This window comes from Lissotriton helveticus, chromosome 6 (genome assembly GCF_964261635.1).
Source record: "Lissotriton helveticus chromosome 6, aLisHel1.1, whole genome shotgun sequence".
NCBI lineage: Eukaryota > Metazoa > Chordata > Amphibia > Caudata > Salamandridae > Lissotriton > Lissotriton helveticus.
The window spans coordinates 257,503,950-257,530,760 of NC_136067.1; the positions used below are offsets into that span (position 1 = coordinate 257,503,950).

A 26,811-nucleotide genomic window follows, 5' to 3' on the forward strand; every position below is an offset into this window, starting at 1 on the left:
CCCCTCCCTCAGTCGTGTTTCTCCCACAACCACCCGTCATCTCGCTTGCCAGTATTTTCAACCACCCCCTGCACTCCTCCCACTCGCTGTGGTTTTCATTCCACCACCCCGTCCTCCTCCTGCTCGTCTCAAGCTGCTGTGCCACATGCCTTAAAGGGAAACCAAAGCGATATGACGCAGTCAGTGCCGGCCATGTTATAGTGCTTTATTCAAAGTTTAAACCATGTTGCACAGCAGCTCGCACTGCTGTGCAACATGTAAACAAAACATTGATAAAGCCAGTAGATTTTGCAAAGGCAAAACCTACTGGCTTTGCCAATGCCCTTTTGTTTGGCTTTGGAGCAACAGAAAAAAAAAATCCTTAAATAATGAAATACATACAAACACAAGTCAAAGCTTGACCTTTCTCTGTGCAAAGATTGCATTTAAAAGACAAGTGTCATGGTGTAACGCCATGCCACTGATCAGCTAAATAGGATCTCCCTACTTAATCCATTGAAGATTAGGCTGCTGGTGAGCTATTTTAAGCCATTATTTAGCACGAATGCCTAGGAAAAGACTATTTAGTTAATGTTAGGAGTGCAATTAGCTAATCCCTATTAGACGTCCTCATGACATTTCAATTCCCATCAGAAAAAAATAGGCTGGAAGGAGCTTTAGTGGGGATTTGTACTCAGAATAGGAGTTGTAGAAGGCATACGGGTAAGACTCGATTTTACAGACTCATTTCTACTAAAGCGCACTACGCGGTGGTAGCATGCTGCCTGGTGACTTTCTTCGCTTCAATGACTTTATTGTTGGCCTCACTGGATGCTATTGAAACACCATGGAACTGGGAAAGGCAAAGCTGCTGAGAACTGGACTTAATGCTCTATACCATGCAATGCATCCTGCTCACGGCTTGGCCTGGACAGATGGCAGGCAAGTGGTGTTGACTGCTGTACACCTTCACAACAGAGAACCAAAGTTTGGAGCCTCGAGCGTTATTGGACAGTTTGAACATGTACATGGACTTTCCTGGGGTCCCGTATGGTCCCCTGATATCCCAGCTCTGCTTGCTGTACAGCATAAAAAACATGTCACAGTATGGCAGCTGTTTACCATCCCGTTGGAAAGGAACAAGCTTCTGCTTTCTCAAACCTGCGAACTCGGTGAGCCCTTTCCAGTGCTCCCCCAAGGCTGCGTGTGGCATCCGCAGAAGGATATGTTAGTCGTGTTGACGAAACAAGAAGCCTCGCTCTTGCATTCGGTGCGTTCTGACAACTCCAGCATAAGAGTGGACATTAAAAGTGATGGGTTTATCCACTGTGCTTGTTGGACCAAAGATGGAAATCGCATGGTCGTTGCCGCTGGCACTGCGATTCATTCCTACATATGGGATGATGATCAGAAAACTCTCAATGTATGCACTTTTTGTCCCCTGTTTGATGTGGGTGGTTACATATGTGCTATTGAGTCTACCCTGGATTCCCAAGTTGCTGTAGCCACAGAAATTCCTCTAGAAAAGGCCAGTGAATTGAACGCTGGGGTTGCATTCGATGTTCCAAATTCTGCTAAGTCAGCATCATTAAACTCACAGGCTTCTCTTCTCTACTTGGGCGAGAGGCTCTCCAGAGACCTGAGAAGAAAGTCAATTGACTCTGAACAATCCATAGCCACTGACTCGGTGTTATCTTCGTTATCAGCCCCAGTGGATCTTGCACATATCCTTGCAAATCATCGACGGTCTGATCCGAGTCCTCTTATTCATCTGAAGCGCCAGGACAACTTGAGAAAAAGCCGGGACTCATCATACCTGGTTCTTGTAACTTTTGAGAATAAGGTGACCACCACCAGAAAGGTCCACATCTCCAGTATTCTCATGCCTGACATTGTGACGTTTGACCCAAGGGCTCAGCTTGCAGCAGTGGCTTCCAACACCAGCAACGTCATCTTGGTTTACACTTTAACTTCATCGAACGTGCCAAACATCCAGCAGATCCACCTGGAGAAAAATGAACGAACCAAGGGAGTGTGCTTTCTAACAGACGATAGGTTGCTGGTTTTGGTGGGAAAACAGAAATTCAATGAACCAGCTTTTTTTCCATCGTCAAGTTCAGACAAGTACATTGTCCGCTTGGTGGTCAAAGAACTGATGCATCAAGATGATTCTTCAACCATATCCGATGCCTGCAAGAATCTCCTAATTGATTTTGATCCCGGTGCTAACTTAGCTGGAAAGGGTGTGCCTCTTGAGATCGCTTCAAGGGAAGAGGGTCCTGTCAGTAGAGAACACCTGATTCCAAACTGTACCATTAGTAAATCTCCCAGTGGCCGGAGGAGGCTGGTAGACTTAGCTGCATGTAGGAGTGCAAGCTGTGAGCAGAGTACAACGTCGAGTGCTAGCGACTATGATGACATGAAAATATCCACAGATTCCTCCATGGTGGTGGAAACCCTCGACGCTGAACCCGTTAATCGGTTACTGGCCCTGATAAACACGGGAACAGTAAGTAGGGGATGTAGCAGATCCTCTTCACTCAAGATGCCATCTAGAAACAAGAACATGTCTGATGAGGGAGAGAGTCACATTTCTGGCAATCTTGAGAGACTACGCGGTGGTTTCATTCAGCTTGAGCAGCGTCTCTCTGAACTGAAAGGCTCCCCTAAAAATGGAAAGAAATTTATGTCAGCGTACCCATCAGCGCTGGAACCCCCATGTGTGTTCATCACTTTTCAGGTAATTTGCATCTGTTTGATTAAATGTTAACGTTATAGGTTGAAATTAGAGGAATTGTAGTGGTAACTAACTTCTTTCAACTCATACAAGGGGAATTGTGTTTCATCTAAACAGTGGCAGAGCCCTGGGGTAGGCATGTCAGAAACTTTGTTGGGTCTGGAGGCCAAAATCTTTGTGGGGCTTCTCCTAGGTTTGAGCTCCAAGAAGTCTTAATTAGGAAAACATGTACTCTAAGGAAAGTAAAAACACAGTATTTGGTGTCACCTAGTAGTGATGCCGCAATAGCTGGATTAGGATGAACGGCTCAGGATTTCTGTTTTATCATTTATAAACATGCTGTAGCAGGAGTGTGTGGGCTCCAAATGATCGGGGTCCAAGGTGCGAAGAGCCCAAGTTGCCCTCCCCTTGTGATGGCCCTGCCAGTGAGGTGTACCTTTGTGTATGGCAATGGAGGCAACAAGAAGCTCTGTGGTAAAGAGGAACAAACTGGGAAGCCCTGCCGTGGTGCTGACAGCCTTATGTGGGAGGACGAGCCCACCTGGGAGAGGAACGTTTTACCACAAGGTGTACAGAGACCACCGGAAAGGGATGGCAGAGACCACCAATGGAGGGAGCCAACATGTGTGAGAGAGAGCTAGAGAGAGAGAGAGAAAGAGAACGAGAAAGAAAAGAGATAGAGAGAGAAAGAAGGAGAAAGAGAAAGAGAGAGAGGAAGAGATAGAGAGAAAGAGAGAAAGAGATAGAAAGAGAGAAAGAAAGAAAGAAAGAGAGGGAGAAAGTGATAGAGCGAAAGAAAGAGGGGGGAAAAGAGAAAGAGAGAGAGAGAAAGGGGGAGTGGGAGAGAGAGAAAGATGGAAAGAGAGAGAAAGAGAAAGAGAGAAAGAGAGAGAGAGAGAGAGAAAGAGAGGGACGGAGAAAAAGAGATAGAGCGAAAGAAAGAGAGAAAGAGAAAAAGAAAAAAAGGGAAAAAGAGAGAGATGGAAAGAGAAAGAGATACAGAGAGCACAACCAGGCGAAGAGAAAAGTGGAAGCTATCCGAAGCTCAAGGAAGACCAGCTGGAAAAGTAACAGAAATTGAGGAATTAATGGAGACTCTACCCATTGAAAAATAAATTAAATGCTAAAAAAATGCACACATCGAATCGGCTGGAGTTTAAGCTCTGAGTAAAGCCAGGTGTAGAACAGCTGGAAAGGGAGCGGCCAGACGAAGCAGCCAGTTCAGTCTGGGCACACAGTTTAATTTGTTTAACTCTCCTGCCTCAGTTACATTAAACGTTAAATTAATCTGGTAGCACAGTAAATAAATCTACATACCAACAAAGACAGGATCTAATGCCCAGTCTCAAAGCACACAGAAAGATATTTCAAATATTTATGAAATGTATCCATCGTGGTGACCACAGTGACACAGAAAATCTGGAAAAACCTGGCTATTCAGCCAAGCATACAAATGAACTGTTTCCGTGTCGGCAACCCCCTAGTACTCAGCGCCATGAAACCAACTGGTGTATGAGCACTTTACAAGTCCTTTTTAACAGAACAGATCCAGTTGAAAACTTGAGGTGCTACAATTAAGTGAAAGTGTATTGTATTGTAATTTCTTTGATATAGTGCTCAGTACCACTGATGAGGCATTGAAGCGCTTTACACCTGGCAGGAAGCTGCTCAACAATCCCAGGTTTGTAGTTAATCCAGTGGTTATTGTTGGTTATTAGTATTAGTCTTCTGCTCTCAAGAAAAGCGTTCCTTGCTTTTACTCCGGCTTCTATGTGGTAGATTAAATGAATAGGAGTTAAGCGTGCTCGTTAGGTGGTGCGGGTATGTAAGTTCATGCAGATGGTGTGTGGGATTAGTAAAGGAGCTAGAGAAGATTAGGTGTGTTACGTTGCAGAGGTATGACTTTCAAAGAAGGAGAGGTTGTGATTGTTTAGATGAGGAATGGCAATTTTCAGAAATGCAATAATATAGCCTTAGAGCCCTTTGTAGTGGGCTTTACCGGACATTAAATGCCCACTCCATTGTTTAATGGCTGGTAGAGCCTGCTACAGATGGCTTTAAGGCTCTTAGAACATTCTGTTTCTAGAGGGCAGAATGTTCTAATTTGTAAAGCAAAGGCTTCACGGAGCCTGAGGGAGTTGAAATCCCTTCAGGCTTGGTGAGCCCTTTTCACAGATGTTGCTGTGAACAAACATTGGAATGTTGATGCTCCATGCTTCTACCGGCCATTAGAAGCCCGGAGCACTCCATTGTTTTCAATGGAGCACTCAACATTCCAATGTTCTAACAGATAATAAAGCAGACAGGTTAGTGACAAAGCAGACTGTTCTCCGAGAGAGGAGGTATGTAAAAAATGGAAGGTAAGAAGAAGGTCATTCAAAAGGAAAAGGAGAGGTGGCAATCTTAAGGTTAAGTCAAGGTGAGTTCTTCATGCAGGCCTTTAGGGATATAGAGGGGACTTTTTGAAATAGCATTACAGTCTGTGGATGCAAAACAGTAGAAACGAAACACATTATTTGCACGTGCAAATTTTGAAGTATTTTTTAAAATCTGGTGAAAACAGTCTGCCCATTGGTTTACATCTAGATCACCACCAAGGACCATCATCAAGGACATATCATCAGCTCAATGGTTGGTAGTGTAAAGAAATGGCTGGATGCATGTGTAGGGAAACATTGAGAGATTTCGACTGCGTTCACAGGGAGCAGTAACCTCATGATCTTGGCATCATAGAGAATATGTGAGGTAAATAATGCAAACATCGAAAAGCAAATTCTACAAATGTTGGAGCAGATGTCTTCTGATGTTCAACCTTAAAGTTATGCACACAATATTAGTTTGAGAAGCAATGGAGATCAATGTAGGTGTCCCTTGATTAGCATGGTACATGGGGGTAATGACAGGCCCCCTAGAGAGTGGAAATATATAGGCTGTATTTCTGTGGCCAGAGGCTGGAGGCCCAGACACTGAAGTGCCCATGTTGTGGATACACCTGCTTGGAACCAGTCCCAGTAGTACCTGCTGTGAAAAGCATCACTTTAAACAAAGGCTGCATCGGGATGGCAGCCCGAGCGGACACTTCAAAGAGACTTTACGACCTGACTATAAGGCCACTTGTGAGTACATTAACAAACAAGGCAAGATCGTAATATCATCACAACAACATTTCATTTTTATTGTCTTTTCAATGCTTAACCTGCTGCACATGCGCTAGGAAACACAACACATTCAATAGTAGTTCACAGCGTTGTAAATCCCAGGAAACGTACAGCAGATCAGGCACAAAAAAAGCATTGACAATTTTTACACAACTTACATGAACTAGAATCTGAACATGCAGAATAATACATTATCTTCTTCAGATTGACACAGAAGAAGTCAACAAGCAGAGGGCAGTGCCAACGTCTGTATCTAGACACTATGATTTACAGTGCACAGCCCCATATTGATCACACATAAACAGATATATATTAACCCGTTTTAACATATATCTTCCAACCATGAAGGTTTATTCTTCAAATTGTTAGTCAGTCATCAATCAACAAATTTGGCACTTGTTCAGAAAATATATAAATACAGCCGTAATATTAAGGTGTTCAAGTATTCTAAATTTAAGTATTATGAAGCACGGGATAGTAACAAACAATATGTAAAGAATGCAAAATATCCAAATAATTTGTCCTGTAAAGAATCCCACACTGTCTAGTTTAAAAAAAAAAATACTTTATTGTTCAGTACATAGCATACAAAAAAGATGTTTTGTATAACATACCATTAAATCATTGTTGTAGGAGTATTGCACAAAAAAAGCAATAATATACACATATACACATACACAAGACCCCTTAGATTTCATATCAACATCTCCATATGTTGAAGCATAGGCTGCCATATTTTCAACCCAAGCTGTTTCTTCTGCATTGATTTCATGCGATACAAACTATATTCCAGATTAAAAACATTGTAGAACTTCGCACTCCATATTTCATATGTTGGTGGCTCTGGTTGAAGCCAAAAAGAAGCAATACAGAGTCTAGCAACAGCGGTAGCCATAAATAAAAGATAACAAAACGGATAGTAGCTCTGGGTGGAATCAGAGCCTTCCCACACACCTAAAAGCCTTATCTCTCTAGAGAAACACACATTAACCCCTGTGATCTGTGACAACATTTTTGAAATGCCCCTTACAAATTGTCTTAAAACTAAACAATCCAAAAATACATGCACAATGTCGGCTATCTCCGCCGAGCACCTGAAGCATTTGCCGTCATGACGGCCCCCCACTTCATCATTTTCACAGGGGTATAATATAGATTAAACACAGTTTTGCAATGTTGAGTGTGTAAATTCGCTGTCAGCATGACTTTGATAGCTGTATCGATCGATTGCTGTACATAAAAAACAGTCTTCCCAAAGCGTTCACCCTACTTTGCTTCCTGCAACACACTATCATCCTGTTGAGTCTCCACCAATATGCTGTACTATACCCCAATCTTAGCTCTTTTTATCACAGCCTCTACTAAGTATTTAGACATTATTGGGGTGTGTCTACAATGTTTAACAAGATAATCGCAGATTTGCAAAAATTTGAAAAAATCATTCTTAGGCAGCTTATATTTTTCGACAAGGTATGTAAAAGAAACAATAACCCCTTCACTATACAGATGCCCTAAACTTCGTATCCCCTTATCCCTCCAAGTAGCCATCTTTGCATCCCAAAAGACCGCAGGGATTATTTCCGTGGAATTTAAAGGCGTGTAGTAACCTATACGAGTTATGAATATAATTTTGCGAATCAACTTCCATGCTTTATATGCGGCAACAACAATTTTAAATCGCGTCCTTTTGAAATAGCTTGGTTCATAAAATTTTAATAGAGCCTCACTCGCTTGATTCCCTATAAACATTTGATATATATTCGGAACTTCAAATGATCGTACTTCCACCTCCGTCACCAGATATTGCATATTCTGCAACAAACAAATTAAATAATAGAATGTAAAATTCGGTACGCCCCACCCCCCACGTTCCAATGGTAATGACATAAACTTTAAAGAGCGGCGAGCTTGTTTCTGGCCACAAATAAACCTATCTGCTTGAGGTTGTAACTGCAATAATTGATGTTGAGTCAACTCTAGCGGTACTGTCCTAAAATAATACATAGCCCTAGGGAGGATACACATTTTTAAAACATTACATCGCCCAACCATTGATAAGTGAAGACACTGAACTTTTTCCAAACATCTTCTGGCCGAGGATAGTATATCCGCCCAATTGACTTCTACAATCTCTTGAAGTGCCAGCCAAATCTTTATACCCAGATATCTTGCCTCTGGCACACCTCGAGCATCGCCGGGGCATAACCCCTCTGTACAGACAACCTGGGTTTTAGAGATATTCAGCTTGCACCCAGCGACTGCCCCGAAGTTTCGCGTCTGATTCTCTATTTCCAACAAAGCTTGCTCCGGATGAGATGTTATTACAGCTATGTCATCTGCATAAGCGAGGACGCGAGTTTGGTGCTCCCCCACGACCATTGACTGTATATTATTTGTGGTTTTCAACAGTTGTACCAATGGTTTAATATAAATAGCGAAAAAAAAGGTGAACATGGGCATCCTTGCCGAGATCAGGCACAAAAAAAGCATTGACAATTTTTACACAAGTTACATGAACTAGAATCTGAACATGAAGAATCATACATTATCTTCTTCAGATTGACACAGAAGAAGTCAACAAGCAGAGGGCAGTGCCAACGTCTGTATCTAGACACTATGATTTACAGTGCACAGCCCCATATTGATCACACATAAATAAATATATTAACCCGTTTTAACATATATGTTCCAACCATGAAGGTTTATTCTTCAAATTGTTAGTCAGTCATCAATCAACAAATTTGGCACTTGTCCAGAGAATATATAAATACATCCGTAATATTAAGGTGTTCAAGTATTCTAAATTTAAGTATTATGAAGCACGGTCTAGTAACAAACAATATGTAAAGAATGCAAAATATCCAAATTATTTGTCCTGTAAAGAATCCCACACTGTCTAGGTTAAAGAATTAGGAAATGCGAGGATTTTTATAGAGAAAGTGAAGAAGGTGTTGGCATGATGTGAACCTCGGCAGAAATTCGGAGGAAAACGAGAGTATCTAGCATGAAGCTTTCTGCTCAGGGGAAACCCCAACAGAAAAGTCTATTATCTTCTAAGTTAGGGTAAATTCTGCACAAAACTAACTATGGAACACTAATTAAGAGCACAATGGGGATTTGGGGGGGTGGCCGACCAACGGGAGGCTCGCCCCCCCGGGGAAGTTTGGGGCACCGGAGGAGGGGGGGGGGGAGGGGGAAGTTTGACCCTATGGGTGCGCCGTAGCGGCGCTTTTTGGGCTGGTTGGGCGGTTTGGGCTCCTTTTGGGCTGCCCTGGGACGTGGGGCTATATAGGCGGCCATTTTGTGTCACCGCGCACGTTTGTGGTGCGGTGACACAGCAGCCAGGTCGGGGAAAAATTTTGTCCGGCTATAGTGGGGATTTCGGGCCCGGCGGTTTGTGTGGCGGCGGTGCGCGGCTTGTCCGAACAGTGGTAGCGGGCAGAGGAGTGTGCGGCGCTCCGGCGGTTTGTGGTGCGGTGATCCGCGTCGGCGGTAGGGGGCGTGAGGACTGAGATGGCGGCGACGGACCCGCGTGTTGTGGAGGCGCTGAGGCTGTTAGCAGAGGCGGGCCGCATGGACTTGATGCGGCCCGACGTGCAGGTGAGGCCGCCGCGGCGCGCTGCCATCGGCGCCGCGGCAGCTGTGGCGGCGTGCGACCCTCCGAGGTCGCGGGTTGCTCGGCGGGGGGGGAGGGGGGGCGGGGGGGCGGAAGGGGGAGGCCGGGCGGTGGCCAAGGCTCCTGCAAAGGCCACGGCCAAATCGAAGGGGGGGGCGCGGAAGGCCCGGCAGGCGGGGCGGAAGAGGCCGCTCGTTTTCGTGACCGGTGGGGAGGGGGGGGTGGGGGGAGGGCGGGAGGAGGGGAGTGAAGCGGTGGATGCGCGGCCGGGGGGCCTGGGAGGTGTGGGGGAGGGGGGTGGGGATCGGATAGTTGTGGATGGGGAGGGCGCGAGCAATGGTGGGGGGGGGCGGGGGGGTGACAGTGCGGAGGGGCCTGCGGGGGGGGAGGGCGCAAGTGGCGGTGGGGAGCGCGGGGAGTTGGTGGGGGTGGGGCTGGGGGGGGCTGCTTCGCCTCTTCTCATAGAGGAGACAGATGTGGAGGAGGAGGAGGTGGGGGGTGGGGGGGGGGGGGAGGACACGGAGCTGGACTGGGGTGAGTCATCGGAGGAGGAGGGGGGAGGGGGGGCGAGGGGGCGGTTGGCGCTGGGGCAGGGGGCCCGGGGGGGGGAGAGGGGCCGGGCGGGGGTGAGAGGGCGGGGTGGGTCGGAGGCGCTGGGTGGCGGGAGGGGAGGCGGCGGCTTGACCGGCGAGGGGGGTGGGTCGGGGGGGCGTTTGGGAGGGGCGGGTTTGAGGGGGGGGCTGGGGGCAGGGATGGGGGCACAGGCGGGCGGGTGGCGAGTTTTGGGTGGGGTGCGGGGGGCAGTGGCGTGGCCTGGGGGGAGGCAGGGGGGGTGGGGCGTGGAAGGGGGGTGGGGCCGAGTTGGGGTTTCGGGGGGTGGGGTGGGCCGGGGGGTTGGGCGGGGGAGGGGGCTTGGGAGCTGGGGGGAGGGAGTGTCCCGGCGCGGCGCGGTGGCCATTCGGCGGGATGGGGGAGGGGTGCGGCGATGGGGTGGGGGTTTGGCGGTGGGGGCAGCGCGTGGGGGGGCGAGGGGGGTGGTTTTTACCCTGGCATGCTGGACTCCACCTTTTTTCCTTGGCAGGAGCTGTTGGTAAGGCGCTCGGGGGAGCAGCATGCGGCTCCCACCCACCGAGTGGATGGGCCGGCTCTGTTTGGTGCGGACGGCCGAGCTCCAGCGAGGGACCTGGCTCAGGGACTGGGCGAATGGAGGCGAGACGCGTCTCCGCCGGCCCCTCCCCGATGGGTCTCTACGGCCGCCGGGGTTGGGGGAGTAAGGCTGGACACGAATATTTCTGGGTTGCCTGCGAGTGTGGTGCCTAGGAGGGGGAGTGTGGACTTGATGGATTTAATGCGGGTGTGTCGTGAGCGGGCGGGTTTGAGCCGGGTGGAACTCCAGTTGGGGGGCCAAAGTGGTGTGGTGCCGGCGGATGGTGAGTCTGAGGAGGAGGGAGAGATTCGGGAAGATGGGGGGGCTGGTAATGGTGTTGGAAGTGTATTTCAGGTGCCGGCACGGCAGGAAGCTCCCAGAGTGACGGCCCCCTCGGCTCCACTGGTTAGGCGGCGGGACCCAGCAAGGACGCCGACCTTGACGCCAGGTAAGACAGGTGACGGCGCGGGGAGCGCTAAGAGGCGTTGTGTGCAGGTGTCCGTGGGGTCTGGGGGCGATGGGGAGGATGGGTGGCGGCTGGTGCGGGGTCGGTATGTGCAGGACGCGGGAGTCGGTACCGAAGGCGTGGGGTCGGGCGGGGCTGCGCCGGGCGGAGGAAGCGGGGTTGAGGCGGCGGGCGACGCGGCGCCGGGCGGAAAGGAGGCGGCGGGGGGAAGTAAGGAGAGTTGTGTAATCCCGGTGCGGAGGCTTCCGTACATGGGGCTGACCAAGCCGCTGGGGGCGCACCTTTCCGCGGCTACGAAGGAGAAGATTTGGAAGGGGGAATACATCGATATTTTGAAGCTGCTGCATAGGGAGTTGACATCGAAGGAGGGGTCAAAAGAGGAGGAGCAGGAGTTGGCTAGGCGCCCAAAGGTACCCCTGACGCTGGACAATTGGTCGGCGGCGTTCCTAATTTACGCGAGCGTGTATTGCGAGAAATTCCCGGACAGGTGCGTCGCGCTCTTTAAATACATGGATGTGGTCCGGCGGGCGCAGGTGACGTACGGCGGGTATGCTTGGTCGCACTACGACGAGGAGTTTCGGGCTCGCTTGGCGGGGGACCCCGAGGCCCAGTGGGGGGAGCTGGATTCTGATTTGTACCAGCAGACGATGGGAGGGGCCAAGTTTGGCCGCACCATCTACACGGCCAGCGGTTTGCCGCTGGCGTCCCCCCCCCTTTTCGGCGCGCCCCACCCGTGGGGGGGTGGGTCAGGGCGCCTCCGGCAGCCAGGCCACAGTCGGGGCCTGCTGGGATTTCAATAGGGGTGCCTGCGGGCGGGCGGCGTGCCGTTTCCGGCATGAGTGCTCTTCGTGCGGACGGAACCATCCGGCGCTGCGGTGTTGGGGCTCCGGGGGCCCCCCAGGCCAGCTGCCCCCGCAGGGGGGTGGATTTGCCAGAGGGGGTTCAGGCGGGGGGAGGGGTGGGGGTAGAGGGGGGGGAGCAGGGGCTCTGGGAAAGGGCTCGTACGCCGGTTAGGATCGAGCGGATGGAGCCCTGGTTGGCGGCGTATCCGCGGGCGGAGGATGCTGCAGTGCTGCGCAGGGGTTTTCGGGAGGGTTTTCGGTTGGGGTACGAAGGTCCCCGGATTGCTCGCTGGGCGGAAAACCTGAAATCGGTGAACGCGCACAAGGGCATAGTGCGAGAGAAACTGTTCAAGGAGGTCAGGGAAGGGCGGATGGCGGGCCCCTTCACGGCGCCGCCGCTGCCAGGTTTGATCGTTTCCCCCATCGGGGTGGTGCCTAAGAAGGAGGAAGGGCAGTTCCGACTGATACAGCACTTGTCTTGGCCGGAGGGGGAGTCGGTCAATGCGTACATTTCGGCGGATTTGGCGTCGGTGACGTATTCGTCGGTGGACGTGGCGCGACGTCTGGTTGCGACGGCGGGGCAGGGTGCGCTGTTGGCGAAATGCGACATCAAGTCGGCTTTCCGACTCCTTCCGGTGCACCCGGCGGATTACCGGCTGCTAGGGATCCAGTTTCAAGGTCACTACTTTGTGGATAAGGCGCTGCCGATGGGGTGTTCCATTTCGTGCGCACTATTTGAACGGTTCAGCTCCTTCATTCAGTGGGTTTTTTCCAGGCGCACAGGCTCGGAGTCAGTGACGCACTATCTGGATGATTTCTTCCTGGTGGGGCGGCCCGGTGCGGCGGATTGTCAGCGGCTGCTGGATGGTTTGGCCGGGTTGATGGGGGAATTTGGGGTTCCCCTGGCGCCAGAGAAGACGTGCGGTCCCAGTACGGTGTTGTCCTTTCTCGGTATCGAGCTCGACTCGGTCGCCATGGAAGCACGCCTGCCAGAAGACAAACGGGTGGCGATGTTGGGTCTGGTGGATGACATGTTGGCGAGGCGGAAGGTGACGGTGCGGGACGTACAGGTGTTGTTGGGACATTTGAATTTTGCGTGCCCCGTGGTGCGGGCCGGACGGACGTTTTGCCGGCGTTTGGGGCTGGCGTTGTCGGGTTTGCCATTGCCGCATCACCATGTGCGCCTCTCGGCGGGGGTGAAGGAGGACCTGCGCATGTGGCGGGCTTTCTTGGAGCGTTTCAATGGGGTGCCGATGGCGCCGGCGGAGGACTGGGAGTGGGAGGTCACCATGTACTCGGATGCGGCGGGCGGCGGTGGTTTCGGCCTGTACTGGGAGGGGAAATGGTGTGCGGAGCAGTGGCCGGACCACTGGCAGGCGGGGGGGAGGAGCATTGCGTTCCTGGAGTTGTTCCCCTTGGTGGTGGCTGTCACGGTGTGGGCAGGGGCGTTGGCACACAAGAGGGTGCTTTTTCGAGTGGACAACATGGCCGTCGTGCAGGTGGTGAACAGGCAGTCGGCTCGGGATCCTCAGGTGCTGAAATTGATGCGGGTGTTTGTCTTGCGGTGCTTGGACAATGACATACTGTTTCAGGCGCGCCACGTTCCCGGTGTGGACAATGACATTGCGGATGCCTTGTCTCGTTCACAGTGGGAGAGGTTCCATGGGCTAGCCACGGCGGCGGAGGAAGTCAGGACGCCGGTGCCGGAAGAACTGTGGTCGGTAGGCGAGGCCGGGTCTTTCAGTTGGTGAGGACGTCTGTGGCTGTGTCGACGTGGAAGGCTTACGAGCTAGCGTGGGAGGAATTCCTGCAGTCAGGTGCGGTGCGGTGTGGGGACAGATGGCAGCGCGAGGAACAGGTGGTAAGATTCATGTTGGCGCTTATGGACAGGGGTTTGTCGCGGGTGTCAATTGCGGGAAAGTTGTCGGCGGTGGCCTTCATGGGGAAGATGTGGTGGGGTTACCCTCCGTCGGCGGGGGAGTTGGGAACCAGGCTGCTGGAGGGGTGGGCGAGGGAGAGTGGGGCGACGGTGCGGCGGCGCCGTCCCATTTCGGCGGTTTTGCTGGCAGGAGTGATTGGCGCGCTGCCGGAGGTGTGCAGGGATGTGGGCGAGTCGGTGCGTTTCTCTACGTTGATGTCATGGCTTTTCTTTGGGGCGTTTCGTGTGTCGGAGCTGCTGGGCGCAAGGGGGCGGCGGGGGGTGTTGTGGGGAGAGGTGGAGGTGCGGGCCCGGGAAGTGGCGGTGTGTTTGAGACGCTCGAAGACTGACCAGCGGGGGGTTGGTACTTGGGTGGTGCTGGGGCCGGGCGACACGGAGGGGGTGTGCCCGGCGGTTTGGGGCAGGAGGTTGATGGCTGAAAGTGGCGTGTCGGAGGGGGAGGTTTTTGGGCGGGGTGGGGGGGGAGGGGTGACGGCGTCGCAAGCGTTGTGGGTCTTGCGGCGGGCGCTGCGGGTCCTGGGGGAGGATCCCCTGGCGTTCGGGACGCATTCTTTTCGGATTGGGGCGGCGACGGAGGCGGCACGAAGGGGTTGGGGTAAGGAAGAGATTCAGAGGCTGGGTAGGTGGAAATCGGACGCTTACAGGACGTATGTGAGGTTGAGGGAGGCGGATGGTGCTTTGTCGCAATGATTCCCGAGGTTCATATATGTGTCTTTGCAGGTGCTGTGGCGGGGCCGGATGTGGCTGTCCTGAATTTGTATATTGTGGGACATTCGTTCGTCAGGCGGGCTGAACGAGCGGAGTGGGACAGACATCAGGCGCTCAATTTGGGATTGGATCCGGGGTTGTATAGATGTCATTGGAGGGGAAAAGGGGGTAGGCGTTGGCATGAGTTATTGCCATTGTTAAACACGTTGGTAAAAGGGGGGGTGTGCCCGGACGTGGTGGTAATTCACCTGGGCGAGAACGACTTGGTGCAGTGCAAGGGTTTGGCGCTGCTCAAGCAAATGAGACAGGACCTGCAGGAAATCGGGAGGCAATGGGCGGGCTGCCATGTCATATGGTCGGAATTTATTCCCAGGCGGGTGTGGAGGGGAGCTGAGCGCCCAGGGGCCATAGACAGGGCTCGTAGGAAGATCAATCGTGAGATGCGCGTTTTCTGCGCCAAGGAAGGGGTGGGGAGGATGGAGCACCCGGAGTTGTGCTATGGTGCTAACTATTTCTTTTTGGAGGATGGGGTCCATCTGTCCAGGTACGGCATGGAGCTGTATATAGTGCAGTTAAAGGAGGCTATAGATGGGGCCCTGGGGGTGGTTCGGTATCCCAGGAGACAGGAGTCCTAGTGGGGGGGTCGAAAGTCGTAAGCGACTTTCGAGTGGCGCTGTCCTAAGGAAATAGGGTGGTTGGCTGGAGGCCTGGGACTGCATGGTAGCGGGGGTTTGGGGTCATGGAGGTCATTAGGGGCATCTAGTAGAGGGGCAGGTTGATGAGCGTATGGTGTTGTATTACTGTTGCAATGTTCGGGCTTACATTTAGGGGTGGGGGTGGGGGGCTGTTAGGCAGTTGTTAATTAGTGAGCAGTAGTTTTGTGCGGCACAGGCCAAGGGGGATGTTTTTATATGTGCACCTGATTCCAATAAAAGCGGCCTTTTTCACACACTTCTGGTGTCTGTGTCCGTGCTTCCCCCCCCCCCCCCCCTCACCTACTGGTGTGCCCCAATGGGGATTTGGGGGGGTGGCCGACCAACGGGAGGCTCGCCCCCCCGGGGAAGTTTGGGGCACCGGAGGAGGGGGGGGGGGGAGGGGGAAGTTTGACCCTATGGGTGCGCCGTAGCGGCGCTTTTTGGGCTGGTTGGGCGGTTTGGGCTCCTTTTGGGCTGCCCTGGGACGTGGGGCTATATAGGCGGCCATTTTGTGTCACCGCGCACGTTTGTGGTGCGGTGACACAGCAGCCAGGTCGGGGAAAAATTTTGTCCCACCCTCCCTCCCTTTTTGCAGGTTTTCTTCGGGTTTTTTGTAGGCCCAAGCTGTTTTCCCCTTGCGGGGTGGGGGGGGGGGGGGGGGTGGTCGAGGATTTGTCCCGAGGGGCTTTTTTGGTTGAGGGTGCACTATTTAGGTTTGAGGTTGTGTTTTTGTCGCTGGAACAGGTGCGTTGTGGGGCGCTGTCCTAAGGAAATAGGGTGGTTGGCTGGAGGCCTGGGACTGCATGGTAGCGGGGGTTTGGGGTCATGGAGGTCATTAGGGGCATCTAGTAGAGGGGCAGGTTGATGAGCGTATGTTGTTGTATTACTGTTGCAATGTTCGGGCTTACATTTAGGGGTGGGGGTGGGGGGCTGTTAGGCAGTTGTTAATTAGTGAGCAGTAGTTTTGTGCGGCACAGGCCAAGGGGGATGTTTTTATATGTGCACCTGATTCCAATAAAAGCGGCCTTTTTCACACACTTCTGGTGTCTGTGTCCGTGCTTCCCCCCCCCCCCTCACCTACTGGTGTGCCCCAATCGAAGGTTTCAAACATCCATAAGCCGCCCCTACAGTCCAAGACCAATCCGGGGCGGCATTTGCGGAGAACCGATAGAGTCCCTAAATTCCCACCCTCACGCAAGTAGGGACACATCTGCTTGTCCTTGAGAGCTGCATCTTCCAAGCATACCGGGTACAGGAGGCTCCTTTCATCGTCATCTCTTCACGTTTACTGCCATCTTTCTCCTCCCAGGCCTCACTATCAGTCTAATATATAACAATGAACCTTTCCATAACTAACAAGGCACCTGATAACACACCTGCAGTGGAAAGAAAACCCTACACTAGCAAGCCTAAAATGTGAAGTACTCAGCTAAGTCGCAGAGTCAATCTAAGTTAACTTGAGAATCAAAAATGAATGCACACTACAATATTATTAATCCTTTGCATGCGATTAAATAGATTATCATTCAGTTTAGCATAATTACAATTGATCTTCGCAACAGTTAAAGTGATGACTTACTACAATCTCTTGGTAAAACAAAGCACAGATTAGTGAATGTTAAACACAGATTTGAATATATGAAATACACGTAAATGCATATAAATGATATATAGACTGTGGAGCCTACAACTATGCTGCTCCACTATCTCCCTCTTTTTCTCTACCTCTGTTTCTTTAGCATCAACTTGTTTCTCTCTCTTTCTTTCTCTCGCATAAATACATATCTCTCTGGACCTCCTTCTATATTTCAACTCACTCCCCCCACCTTAACTATTTCTGTCAACTTCTTTCTTTATAGATATCGCTACCACAACATCTCTTCCTCTGACGACCCTCTAACTCTGTACTAACCTCACCTCTTTTTCACATGTCTCTCAACTCCTTCTTTTCGCTCTACACTACATTTCTCTTTCTACCCATCACCCCTCTCTACCTTTTATTCTTCTTCAGTACTCCTTTACTTTACCCGTCTTTCTATGCCTCTTTCATTTTACTATCTCTCTACTTTGCATTTTATTATTTTTCCTCCAGTCTCTTTCCTCACTTCTCTTACATGTCTCTAATTCACCTTTTAATTTCTTTACATTACCCCTCTCTTTGCCTCCCCCTTTTGGAGATGGTACTCCTCTTCCTCCTCTCTCTACAGTTCCTTCTCCCTACCTATATCTCTCTAACGCTCTTCCACACTCTAAACCCTTACTCTTTCTCTATCATTTGTTCTGGCTACCTTGCCTTTCACTGTTTACCTCTCCATATCTTTGTACTTCATCTCTAGCTTGAACCTTTATCACTCTACTCTATGTTATATGTCACATGGTGCTGGGCTAACCTGCCGCTGGGGATCGAACAGTGATCCCCGGATTCCAGCGTCAGTCGCCCTGGCCGCGGCGCCACACCTCTTCCTTCTCTGTCCATCTCCTGCATCATGCTACATCCCACTGCTCTTATTCAGCAGTATCACCGGCAACTGTCTAGCCAGGGAAGTCCACACACATAAAGAGCAGAAGAGGGAAGAGACACTTGGAGAAAGATATTAGATTTCAACCGATGGAATGGTGCAAATCCTCAGAGCAGCACTTTGATGTTCACGGTTTCAGCAATAATGCTGGTAGTGAAGGGGGGGAAGGGTGCATTTGTGATTGCAATTATTCAGCAACTAAAGCTCCAACTGTATGCACTAGTCCTCCGAATATCTAACAAGTCTCCCCCACTGCGTTTTCCTGCATTAGAAGTAAAAGGCTGTTTAGACACTGAATTCCACATAAAATGCTGTTGCAAATAAAGAAATCTAGATCAAATTGAAAACAAAATGGCTTTATCAATCGCTGTTCAAACTTGCTTTCTGTCGTATTTGGGTGGTGGACACCAGGCAGCTTGAGCTTCCACCTGTATTTGCGCATCCCAGTTTCTGAAGGTATAATACATAAGTCAGATTTTTTTGGGATCATGTGGGCTTAAATGAGTGGACATGGATAATACATTCTAAGTTGTTACAAAATATATGTTGCCTAGGACCCCACAAATACTTAAGATGTCACTAAGCATAATTTAGCATCATATGATTATTTGGATACCAAGAGGAAGGTTGCCACTAAGAAGGTATGATATTTAGCAGGAACAAGTCTCCAGTTGTAGAACGTTTCTGGCTTGAAGATGAGTGGGTAAGTGTGCCGGAACATACAACAGGAGTGGATCCCAGCTGCACAATGTTGCTACCCCGCACTCCACTTGGAGAACCCTGGTCATGGGGGTAGGAGGTCTAGGGGGTGAAGAGACTCAGAGACAATCGAGAGCCAGAGCATCTCAGAGCCCACATAGATGCTATCCAAGCCCCCTATTCTGGCTGGGAAACCAGTCAATAAGTCTTGCTGATTGGCAGATCAGGCTGGAAGTGTGCACAGGCTGCCGTCAAGGGTGCAGTGAAGGGATTGCAGACTGGGAGGCAAGTTGCAGTGAAGAGAGATCAGGGTAGGAGTGTTTTCAGGCTGCAGTGAAGGGAGATCAGGGTGGGAGTGTATTCAGGCTGCAGTGAAGAGAGATCAGGGTGGGAGTGTATTCAGGGCAGGCTGTAGTGAAGAGAGATCAGGGTGGGAGTGTATGCATGCTGCAGTGAAGGGAGATCAGGGTGGGAGTGTATTCAGGCTGCAGTGAAGAGAGATCAGGGTGGGAGTGTATTCAGGTTACAGTGAATGGAGATCAGGGTGGGAGTGTAATGCAGGCTGCAGTGAAGAGAGATCAGGGTGGGAGTGTATGCAGGCTGCAGTGAAGAGAGATCAGGGTGGGAGTGTAATGCAGGCTGAAGTGAAAAGAGATCAGGGTGGGAGTGTAATGCAGGCTGCAGTGAAGAGAGATCAGGGTGGGAGTGTATGCAGGCTGCAGTGAAGAGAGATCAGGGTGGGAGTGCATTCAGGCTGCAGTGAAGAGAGATCAGGGTGGGAGTGTATTCAGGCTGCAGTGAAGGGAGATCAGGGTGGGAGTGTATGCCGGCTGCAGTGAAGGGAGATCAGGGTGGGAGTGTATTCATGCTGCAGTGAAGAGAGATCAGGGTGGGAGTGTATTCAGGCTGCAGTGAAGGGAGATCAGGGTGGGAGTGTATGCAGGCTGCAGTGAAGAGAGATCAGGGTGGGAGTGTATGCAGGCTGCAGTGAAGAGAGATCAGGGTGGGAGTGCATTCAGGCTGCAGTGAAGAGAGATCAGGGTGGGAGTGTATTCAGGCTGCAGTGAAGCGAGATCAGGGTGGGAGTGTATGCCGGCTGCAGTGAAGGGAGATCAGGGTGGGAGTGTATTCATGCTGCAGTGAAGAGAGATCAGGGTGGGAGTGTATTCAGGCTGCAGTGAAGGGAGATCAGGGTGGGAGTGTATGCAGGCTGCAGTGAAGAGAGATCAGGGTGGGAGTGTATTCAAACAGCAGTAAAGGGAGATCAGGGTGGGAGTGTATGCAGGCTGCAGTGAAAAGAGATCAGGGTGGGAGTGTATGCAGGCTGCAGTGAAGAGAGATCAGGGTGGGAGTGTATTCAGGCTGCAGTGAAGAGAGATCAGGGTGGGAGTGTATTCAGGCTGCAGTGAAGGGAGATCAGGGTGGGAGTGTATGCCGGCTGCAGTGAAGAGAGATCAGGGTGGGAGTGTATGCAGGCTGCAGTGAAGAGAGATCAGGGTGGGAGTGTATTCATGCTGCAGTGAAGAGAGATCAGGGTGGGAGTGTATTCAGGCGGCAGTGAAGAGAGATCAGGGTGGGAGTGTATTCAGGCTGCAGTGAAGGGAGATCAGGGTGGGAGTGTATGCAGGCTGCAGTGAAGGGAGATCAGGGTGGGAGTGTATTCAGGCGGCAGTGAAGAGAGATCAGGGTGGGAGTGTATTCAGGCTGCAGTGAAGGGAGATCAGGGTGGGAGTGTATGCATGCTGCAGTGAAGGGAGATCAGGGTGGGAGTGTATTCAGGCTGCAGTGAAGAGAGATCAGGGTGGGAGTGTATTCAGGTTACAGTGAATGGAGATCAGGGTGGGAGTGTAATGCAGGCTGCAGTGAAGAGAGATCAGGGTGGGAGTGTATGCAGGCTGCAGTGAAGAGAGATCAGGGTGGGAGTGTAATGCAGGCTGAAGTGAAAAGAGATCAGGGTGGGAGTGTAATGCAGGCTGCAGTGAAGAGAGATCAGGGTGGGAGTGTATGCAGGCTGCAGTGAAGAGAGATCAGGGTGGGAGTGCATTCAGGCTGCAGTGAAGAGAGATCAGGGTGGGAGTGTATTCAGGCTGCAGTGAAGGGAGATCAGGGTGGGAGTGTATGCCGGCTGCAGTGAAGGGAGATCAGGGTGGGAGTGTATTCATGCTGCAGTGAAGAGAGATCAGGGTGGGAGTGTATTCAGGCTGCAGTGAAGGGAGATCAGGGTGGGAGTGTATGCAGGCTGCAGTGAAGAGAGATCAGGGTGGGAGTGCATTCAGGCTGCAGTGAAGGGAGATCAGGGTGGGAGTGTATGCCGGCTGCAGTGAAGGGAGATCAGGGTGGGAGTGTATTCATGCTGCAGTGAAGAGAGATCAGGGTGGGAGTGTATTCAGGCTGCAGTGAAGGGAGATCAGGGTGGGAGTGTATGCAGGCTGCAGTGAAGAGAGATCAGGGTGGGAGTGTATTCAAACAGCAGTAAAGGGAGATCAGGGTGGGAGTGTATGCAGGCTGCAGTGAAAAGAGATCAGGGTGGGAGTGTATGCAGGCTGCAGTGAAGAGAGATCAGGGTGGGAGTGTATTCAGGCTGCAGTGAAGAGAGATCAGGGTGGGAGTGTATTCAGGCTGCAGTGAAGGGAGATCAGGGTGGGAGTGTATGCCGGCTGCAGTGAAGAGAGATCAGGGTGGGAGTGTATGCAGGCTGCAGTGAAGAGAGATCAGGGTGGGAGTGTATTCAGGCTGCAGTGAAGGGAGATCAGGGTGGGAGTGTATTCATGCTGCAGTGAAGAGAGATCAGGGTGGGAGTGTATTCAGGCGGCAGTGAAGAGAGATCAGGGTGGGAGTGTATTCAGGCTGCAGTGAAGGGAGATCAGGGTGGGAGTGTATGCAGGCTGCAGTGAAGGGAGATCAGGATGGGAGTGTATTCAGGCTGCAGTGAAGGGAGATCAGGATGGGAGTGTATTCATGCTGCAGTGAAGAGAGATCATGGTGGGAGTGTATTCAGGCTGCAGTGAAGGGAGATCAGGATGGGAGTTTATTCAGGCTCCAGTGAAGAGAGATCAGGGTGGGAGTGTATTCAGGCTGCAGTGAAGGGAGATCAGGGTGGGAGTGTATGCAAGCTGCAGTGAAAAGAGATCAGGGTGGGAGTGTATTCAGGCTGCAGTGAAGAGAGATCAGGGTGGGAGTGTATTCAGGCTGCAGTGAAGGGAGATCAGGGTGGGAGTGTATGCAGGCTGAAGTGAAAAGAGATCAGGGTGGGAGTGTATGCAGGCTGCGGTGAAGGGAGATCAGGGTGGGAGTGTATTCAGGTTGCAGTGAAGGGAGATCAGGATGGAAGTGTATTCAGGTTGCAGTGAAGGGAGATCAGGATGGGAGTGTATTCAGGTTGCAGTGAAGGGAGATCAGGGTGGGAGTGTATTCAGGCTGCAGTGAAGAGAGATCAGGGTGGGAGTGTATGCAGGCTGAAGTGAAAAGAGATCAGGATGGAAGTGTATTCAGGCTGCAGTGAAGGGAGATCAGGATGGAAGTGTATTCAGGCTGCAGTGAAGGGAGATCAGGATGGGAGTGTATTCAGGCTGCAGTGAAGGGAGATCAGGATGGGAGTGTATTCAGGCGGCAGTGAAGAGAGATCAGGGTGGGAGTGTATTCATGCTGCAGTGAAGAGAGATCAGGGTGGGAGTGTATTCAGGCTGCAGTGAAGGGAGATCAGGATGGGAGTTTATTCAGGCTCCAGTGAAGAGAGATCAGGGTGGGAGTGTATTCAGGCTGCAGTGAAGGGAGATCAGGGTGGGAGTGTATGCAAGCTGCAGTGAAAAGAGATCAGGGTGGGAGTGTATTCAGGCTGCAGTGAAGAGAGATCAGGGTGGGAGTGTATTCAGGCTGCAGTGAAGGGAGATCAGGGTGGGAGTGTATGCAGGCTGCAGTGAAGAGAGATCAGGGTGGGAGTGTATTCAGGCTGCAGTGAAGAGAGATCAGGGTGGGAGTGTATTCAGGCTGCAGTGAAGAGAGATCAGGGTGGGAGTGTATTCAGGCTGCAGTGAAGAGAGATCAGGGTGGGAGTGTATGCAGGCTGCAGTGAAGAGAGATCAGGGTGGGAGTGTATGCAGGCTGCAGTGAAGAGAGATCAGGGTGGGAGTGTATTCAGGCTGCAGTGAAGAGAGATCAGGGTGGGAGTGTATGCAGGCTGCAGTGAAGAGAGATCAGGGTGGGAGTGTATTCAGGCTGCAGTGAAGAGAGATCAGGGTGGGAGTGTATGCAGGCTGAAGTGAAAAGAGATCAGGGTGGGAGTGTATGCAGGCTGCGGTGAAGGGAGATCAGGGTGGGAGTGTATGCAGGCTGCGGTGAAGGGAGATCAGGGTGGGAGTGTATGCAGGCTGCAGTGAAGAGAGATCAGGGTGGGAGTGCATTCAGGCTGCAGTGAAGAGAGATCAGGGTGGGAGTGTATGCAGGCTGAAGTGAAAAGAGATCAGGGTGGGAGTGTATGCAGGCTGCGGTGAAGGGAGATCAGGGTGGGAGTGTATTCAGGCTGCAGTGAAGGGAGATCAGGATAGGAGCTTATTCATGCTGCAGTGAAGAGATATCAGGGTGGGAGTGTATTCAGGCTGCAGTGAAGGAAGATTAGACTGGGAGTGTTTACAGATTGCCGTGCAGTGACATCGATTCACAAAAATGCCAGGGATAGCAGAAGTAACATCACTCTCCTTTTGACCCCATGATTACATCACTGGAAGTGTCATCCCATGACCTGACAGCTTGCTGGCACTACAGGATGTGAACTAACTAGATCTTTGCACCAGATATCGTAACTGTTCTTGGAAAGATAGCTTGATTTGGGGGAAATGATGGCCACTAATATATGTGCTGCACTGAGACCTGCAAAGTACCAATAAGCTCACTGAGCTATCTGTGATATATCCTGCATACTTATTCTTCATGGTGTATTTATGCAGGCAGTCTTCACAATGACTGATTTGTAGTGCAAAATCCACTACTCCCTCTTGTGATTAGTGTATGAAATGTCACAATATAACTCCCTCCTGACAACTGAATATAAAATTCTTAGCAAAGTCTTTGCCCATAGAGTACCCCCATGGTTCCGAATCTAATACATATATCAGTGCGGTTTTGTTCCAAGCCAGGGAAATCACTTAATATTCGACGCCTCTATCAAGTGATGGAAGCAGTGAAGAATATTTTCACAGATTTTGGCTGTCTATCCCTAGATCTACAGCAAGCCTTTGATTCCTTTGACTGGGAATATATGTTTATGCTTCTGCAGGCCTGTAATACATAGCCCCCATGCCCCCATAAATTGGGTTAGACTACTACATGGGGCTCCGACGGCGAGGGCCAAATCAGGAGCACACATTTTCACTGAATACACGATAGGGAACTAGGAAGGGGTACCCATTTTCCCCACTGTTATTTGTGCTGGCCATGGAGCCCTTAGCGCATAAACTTCGGCAAGAGGCAAAGAATGGTGCATCCGAAGTGGACACCAGACACATGAAATCTCCTTATATGCAGACGACATTCTTTTTATTTCCATAACTTTTGTTTCGATCATAAGCCAATCACTGCCCCTGAAGCCATTTGAAGCCTTTTCTGACCAACAAGGCAACCATGCCAAGTCTTATGCCTTTTCCTTTCAAGATAACATCTTACAGGACATGCTGACCATGGGGGAGCAGCCCATCCCAGTTGCCCGAAGCACATTTAGCTATTTAGCCATCCAGGTCTATATGTCCTTGGCAGACATATTAGACGGGGACCTTCTTTAGGCTGTTTCTGCACTCCGAGTGCAGGTAAAGTTCTGGGTCACCCTGCCCCTCTCGGTGACAGGTCACCTTGCCCTTTCATAAATGGTAATGTTGCCCAAATTACTTCAGTATTTTGTTAATCTTCCAGTAATAATCCCATGTAGGGTTTTTGGGGCTCTTGCAGGAGGTGTGTTAGCCCCCAGAAAATACAACTATTGCTGGACAGCAGTGGTTTAGGAGCCCTCAATTTTCAGTCCTATTTCTTTGCAGCCCAACTGCAATGGCTTTCTTATTTGCTGACTGAAATACACCTGCAGGAGAATGATTATACACCCTCGATGCTGCACGCAGGCCATTTGAACAGCCTTCTGCTTTGGGAGTTTAGAACCCCCTGCTTCCAGACAGCCGTACTGTATTGGAGAGATCTACTTCGCTCCACACGCGATGTCACATCTTATGCACCCAACGTGCCTATCAGTGGTATACCTACTCCAATAGGCATGTTCACATCAGCAAGATTGTCTCCCTGTGGGGATGTTGGGGTTACTATTTGAGAATGGCATGCTATTATCCCAGTAGGTCTTCATACAACTCCATGGGCTATCAGAGACTCTTTTTATTACATACGCCAACATTACACGTTATATTCGTCTACACTGGTCACCGACAGGAGCAGAGCCTACCACACATGCGTTTGTCCAAGTGGTACATGAGATGGGAACTGGTAGGCAGTTAGTTAAATGGCTCTATAAGTGCATACGCTCTCACTTACATATGTCACTTACATCGCAGAGGGCTACATGGGAAACAGACCTTCACAGCGTACTCCACGACAAGGGATGGAAATTCTTGTTGGAATATCCAAGCTTGATACCTCGAAACATGAGGTTCAAGTTCATTCAGTTGTCGTTGCTGCATAGAGCACAGCTTACACCCTTGAAATTATACAGGATATTCCCTACCCACCCCTCCACATGCCCACGCTGTCATTCGGATGGCGTAGATCTACTGCACATGTCGTGGTCCTGCCCCTTGCTTCCTCCTTATTGGGGTGACAGTAGATAATCCCTCGTCTCCCTTATGGTGCATCCTTATTGGAACACAATCGAGCACTGCTTGTTGGGACATTATCCTAGACCCAAAACACAAAAAGACTAGATCTGGTGCTTCTGCTGGCCAATCTTCTTCCACTCTATTAGTGATTGGATGGCGAGAGGAGGTTTGACAATGTGGGTCGGCTGAGAACTCTTTGCTTTGTTTATTGGAATACCGGGGGCTACATAAGTGGCCCGTAGCCATTGAGTGGGATGCCATGCTAGAAAGCTTCAAAGCATAAGATGAGGACATGGACTAATCCTGTGAGGGGTGGTGCTGGTGGCCCTGGTCGACTCTACTATCGATAAGGTTCCCCCCCACCTTCTTACATGCTGCATATGTGGATGTTAGTCCGTCACTGAGCCTATAAGACCGTCTCTATTTATTACTCATTATTTTCAATTTGAGCAGTGTTAGATGATAGGGCAGATTTGGTCTTTCTCTTGTTCTTGTTTGGGGGGATGAGAGGGAGGAGGGTTATTATACAGACATGTACTGCCTCCTGATGCATGTTGCATCATTGGGAATTGAAATGTCTGCCTGTAGTTACACTGGCTAAGCTATGTATATGTCAACTTAACTTCAGATGTACATAACCCCTGTTGCTCTCTAGCTAGAACCATTTGACAATCTTATACATGTCTGGTTCATGTTCCTCAATAACCCAATAAAATATGTTAAAAAAACAAACTATTGAAACTCCCACTACAGTTCCTCATTCACTCTCTGAGTCCCACCAAATAACTCTTCTTTCGCCCCATGACCCCATCTAGTTGGCTCAGGTTTGTTAGGCATGTTTTAGGTTCCCTCAAATACTCGCATTTCCACGCACACATGATCTACCTTAACAAATGCAGAATAAACAAGGCTCTTAAAAACCTGTGTTAGGTTTCTATTATGCTCAATGCCCCCATTGATCAACATGCCAGGGGTCGCAAAAGCAATGGCAGCAGTACCAAAAGTCATGCCACGGATAGCAGGTGCTTACCATGGCCACTCCTAAATCACATCCATGTTGCAGTGTCAAGAGGCCAGGATGTGAGTATGTTTTAAAACATGCAGTGAAGAGTCATCACTGTGAGTGTTTTTTTTATGTTGAAATATCTTTGTATTGATATTTTTGTTGCACATAATGCATAGATAATTAGGTTACAGATTCTCGTTCAAGTAGCTTGTGATGTTACATTCTAATAGATCACATTATTAATCTGGTTGTATCATCAGGGCCCAATTGTCACCAAGTGTCTTAAGGAGTTTTGTAAGATTTCCTCAATTCTATATTTCAATATGTTATAATTAAACATTTTAAACAACAATTACACGTAGAACTTTTGAGTAACGGGAGCAATCATTGATTCGTTTTGAGATTTCTCAAGCGGCTGCTAAACACTTCATAATAGCTGGTGTTCTATACTATGGATGGGGGTCTGTCCATCACTACTGTCAAGTCAGGGGGGT

General features: G+C 50.4%; 1 protein-coding gene across 1 annotated transcript in view; it reads left to right on the plus strand.

Moving 5' to 3' along the window:
- The first annotated feature begins 826 nt into the window (after window positions 1–826).
- The window catches only part of LOC144761326 (WD repeat and coiled-coil-containing protein-like), a 157,572-nt gene continuing 131,587 nt past the window's right edge, over window positions 827–26,811 (plus strand). The window contains exon 1 of the mRNA XM_078646767.1: window positions 827–2,719. Within this exon, the coding sequence (XP_078502893.1) occupies window positions 827–2,719 (1,893 nt within the window). The remainder of the gene's footprint in view (window positions 2,720–26,811) is intronic.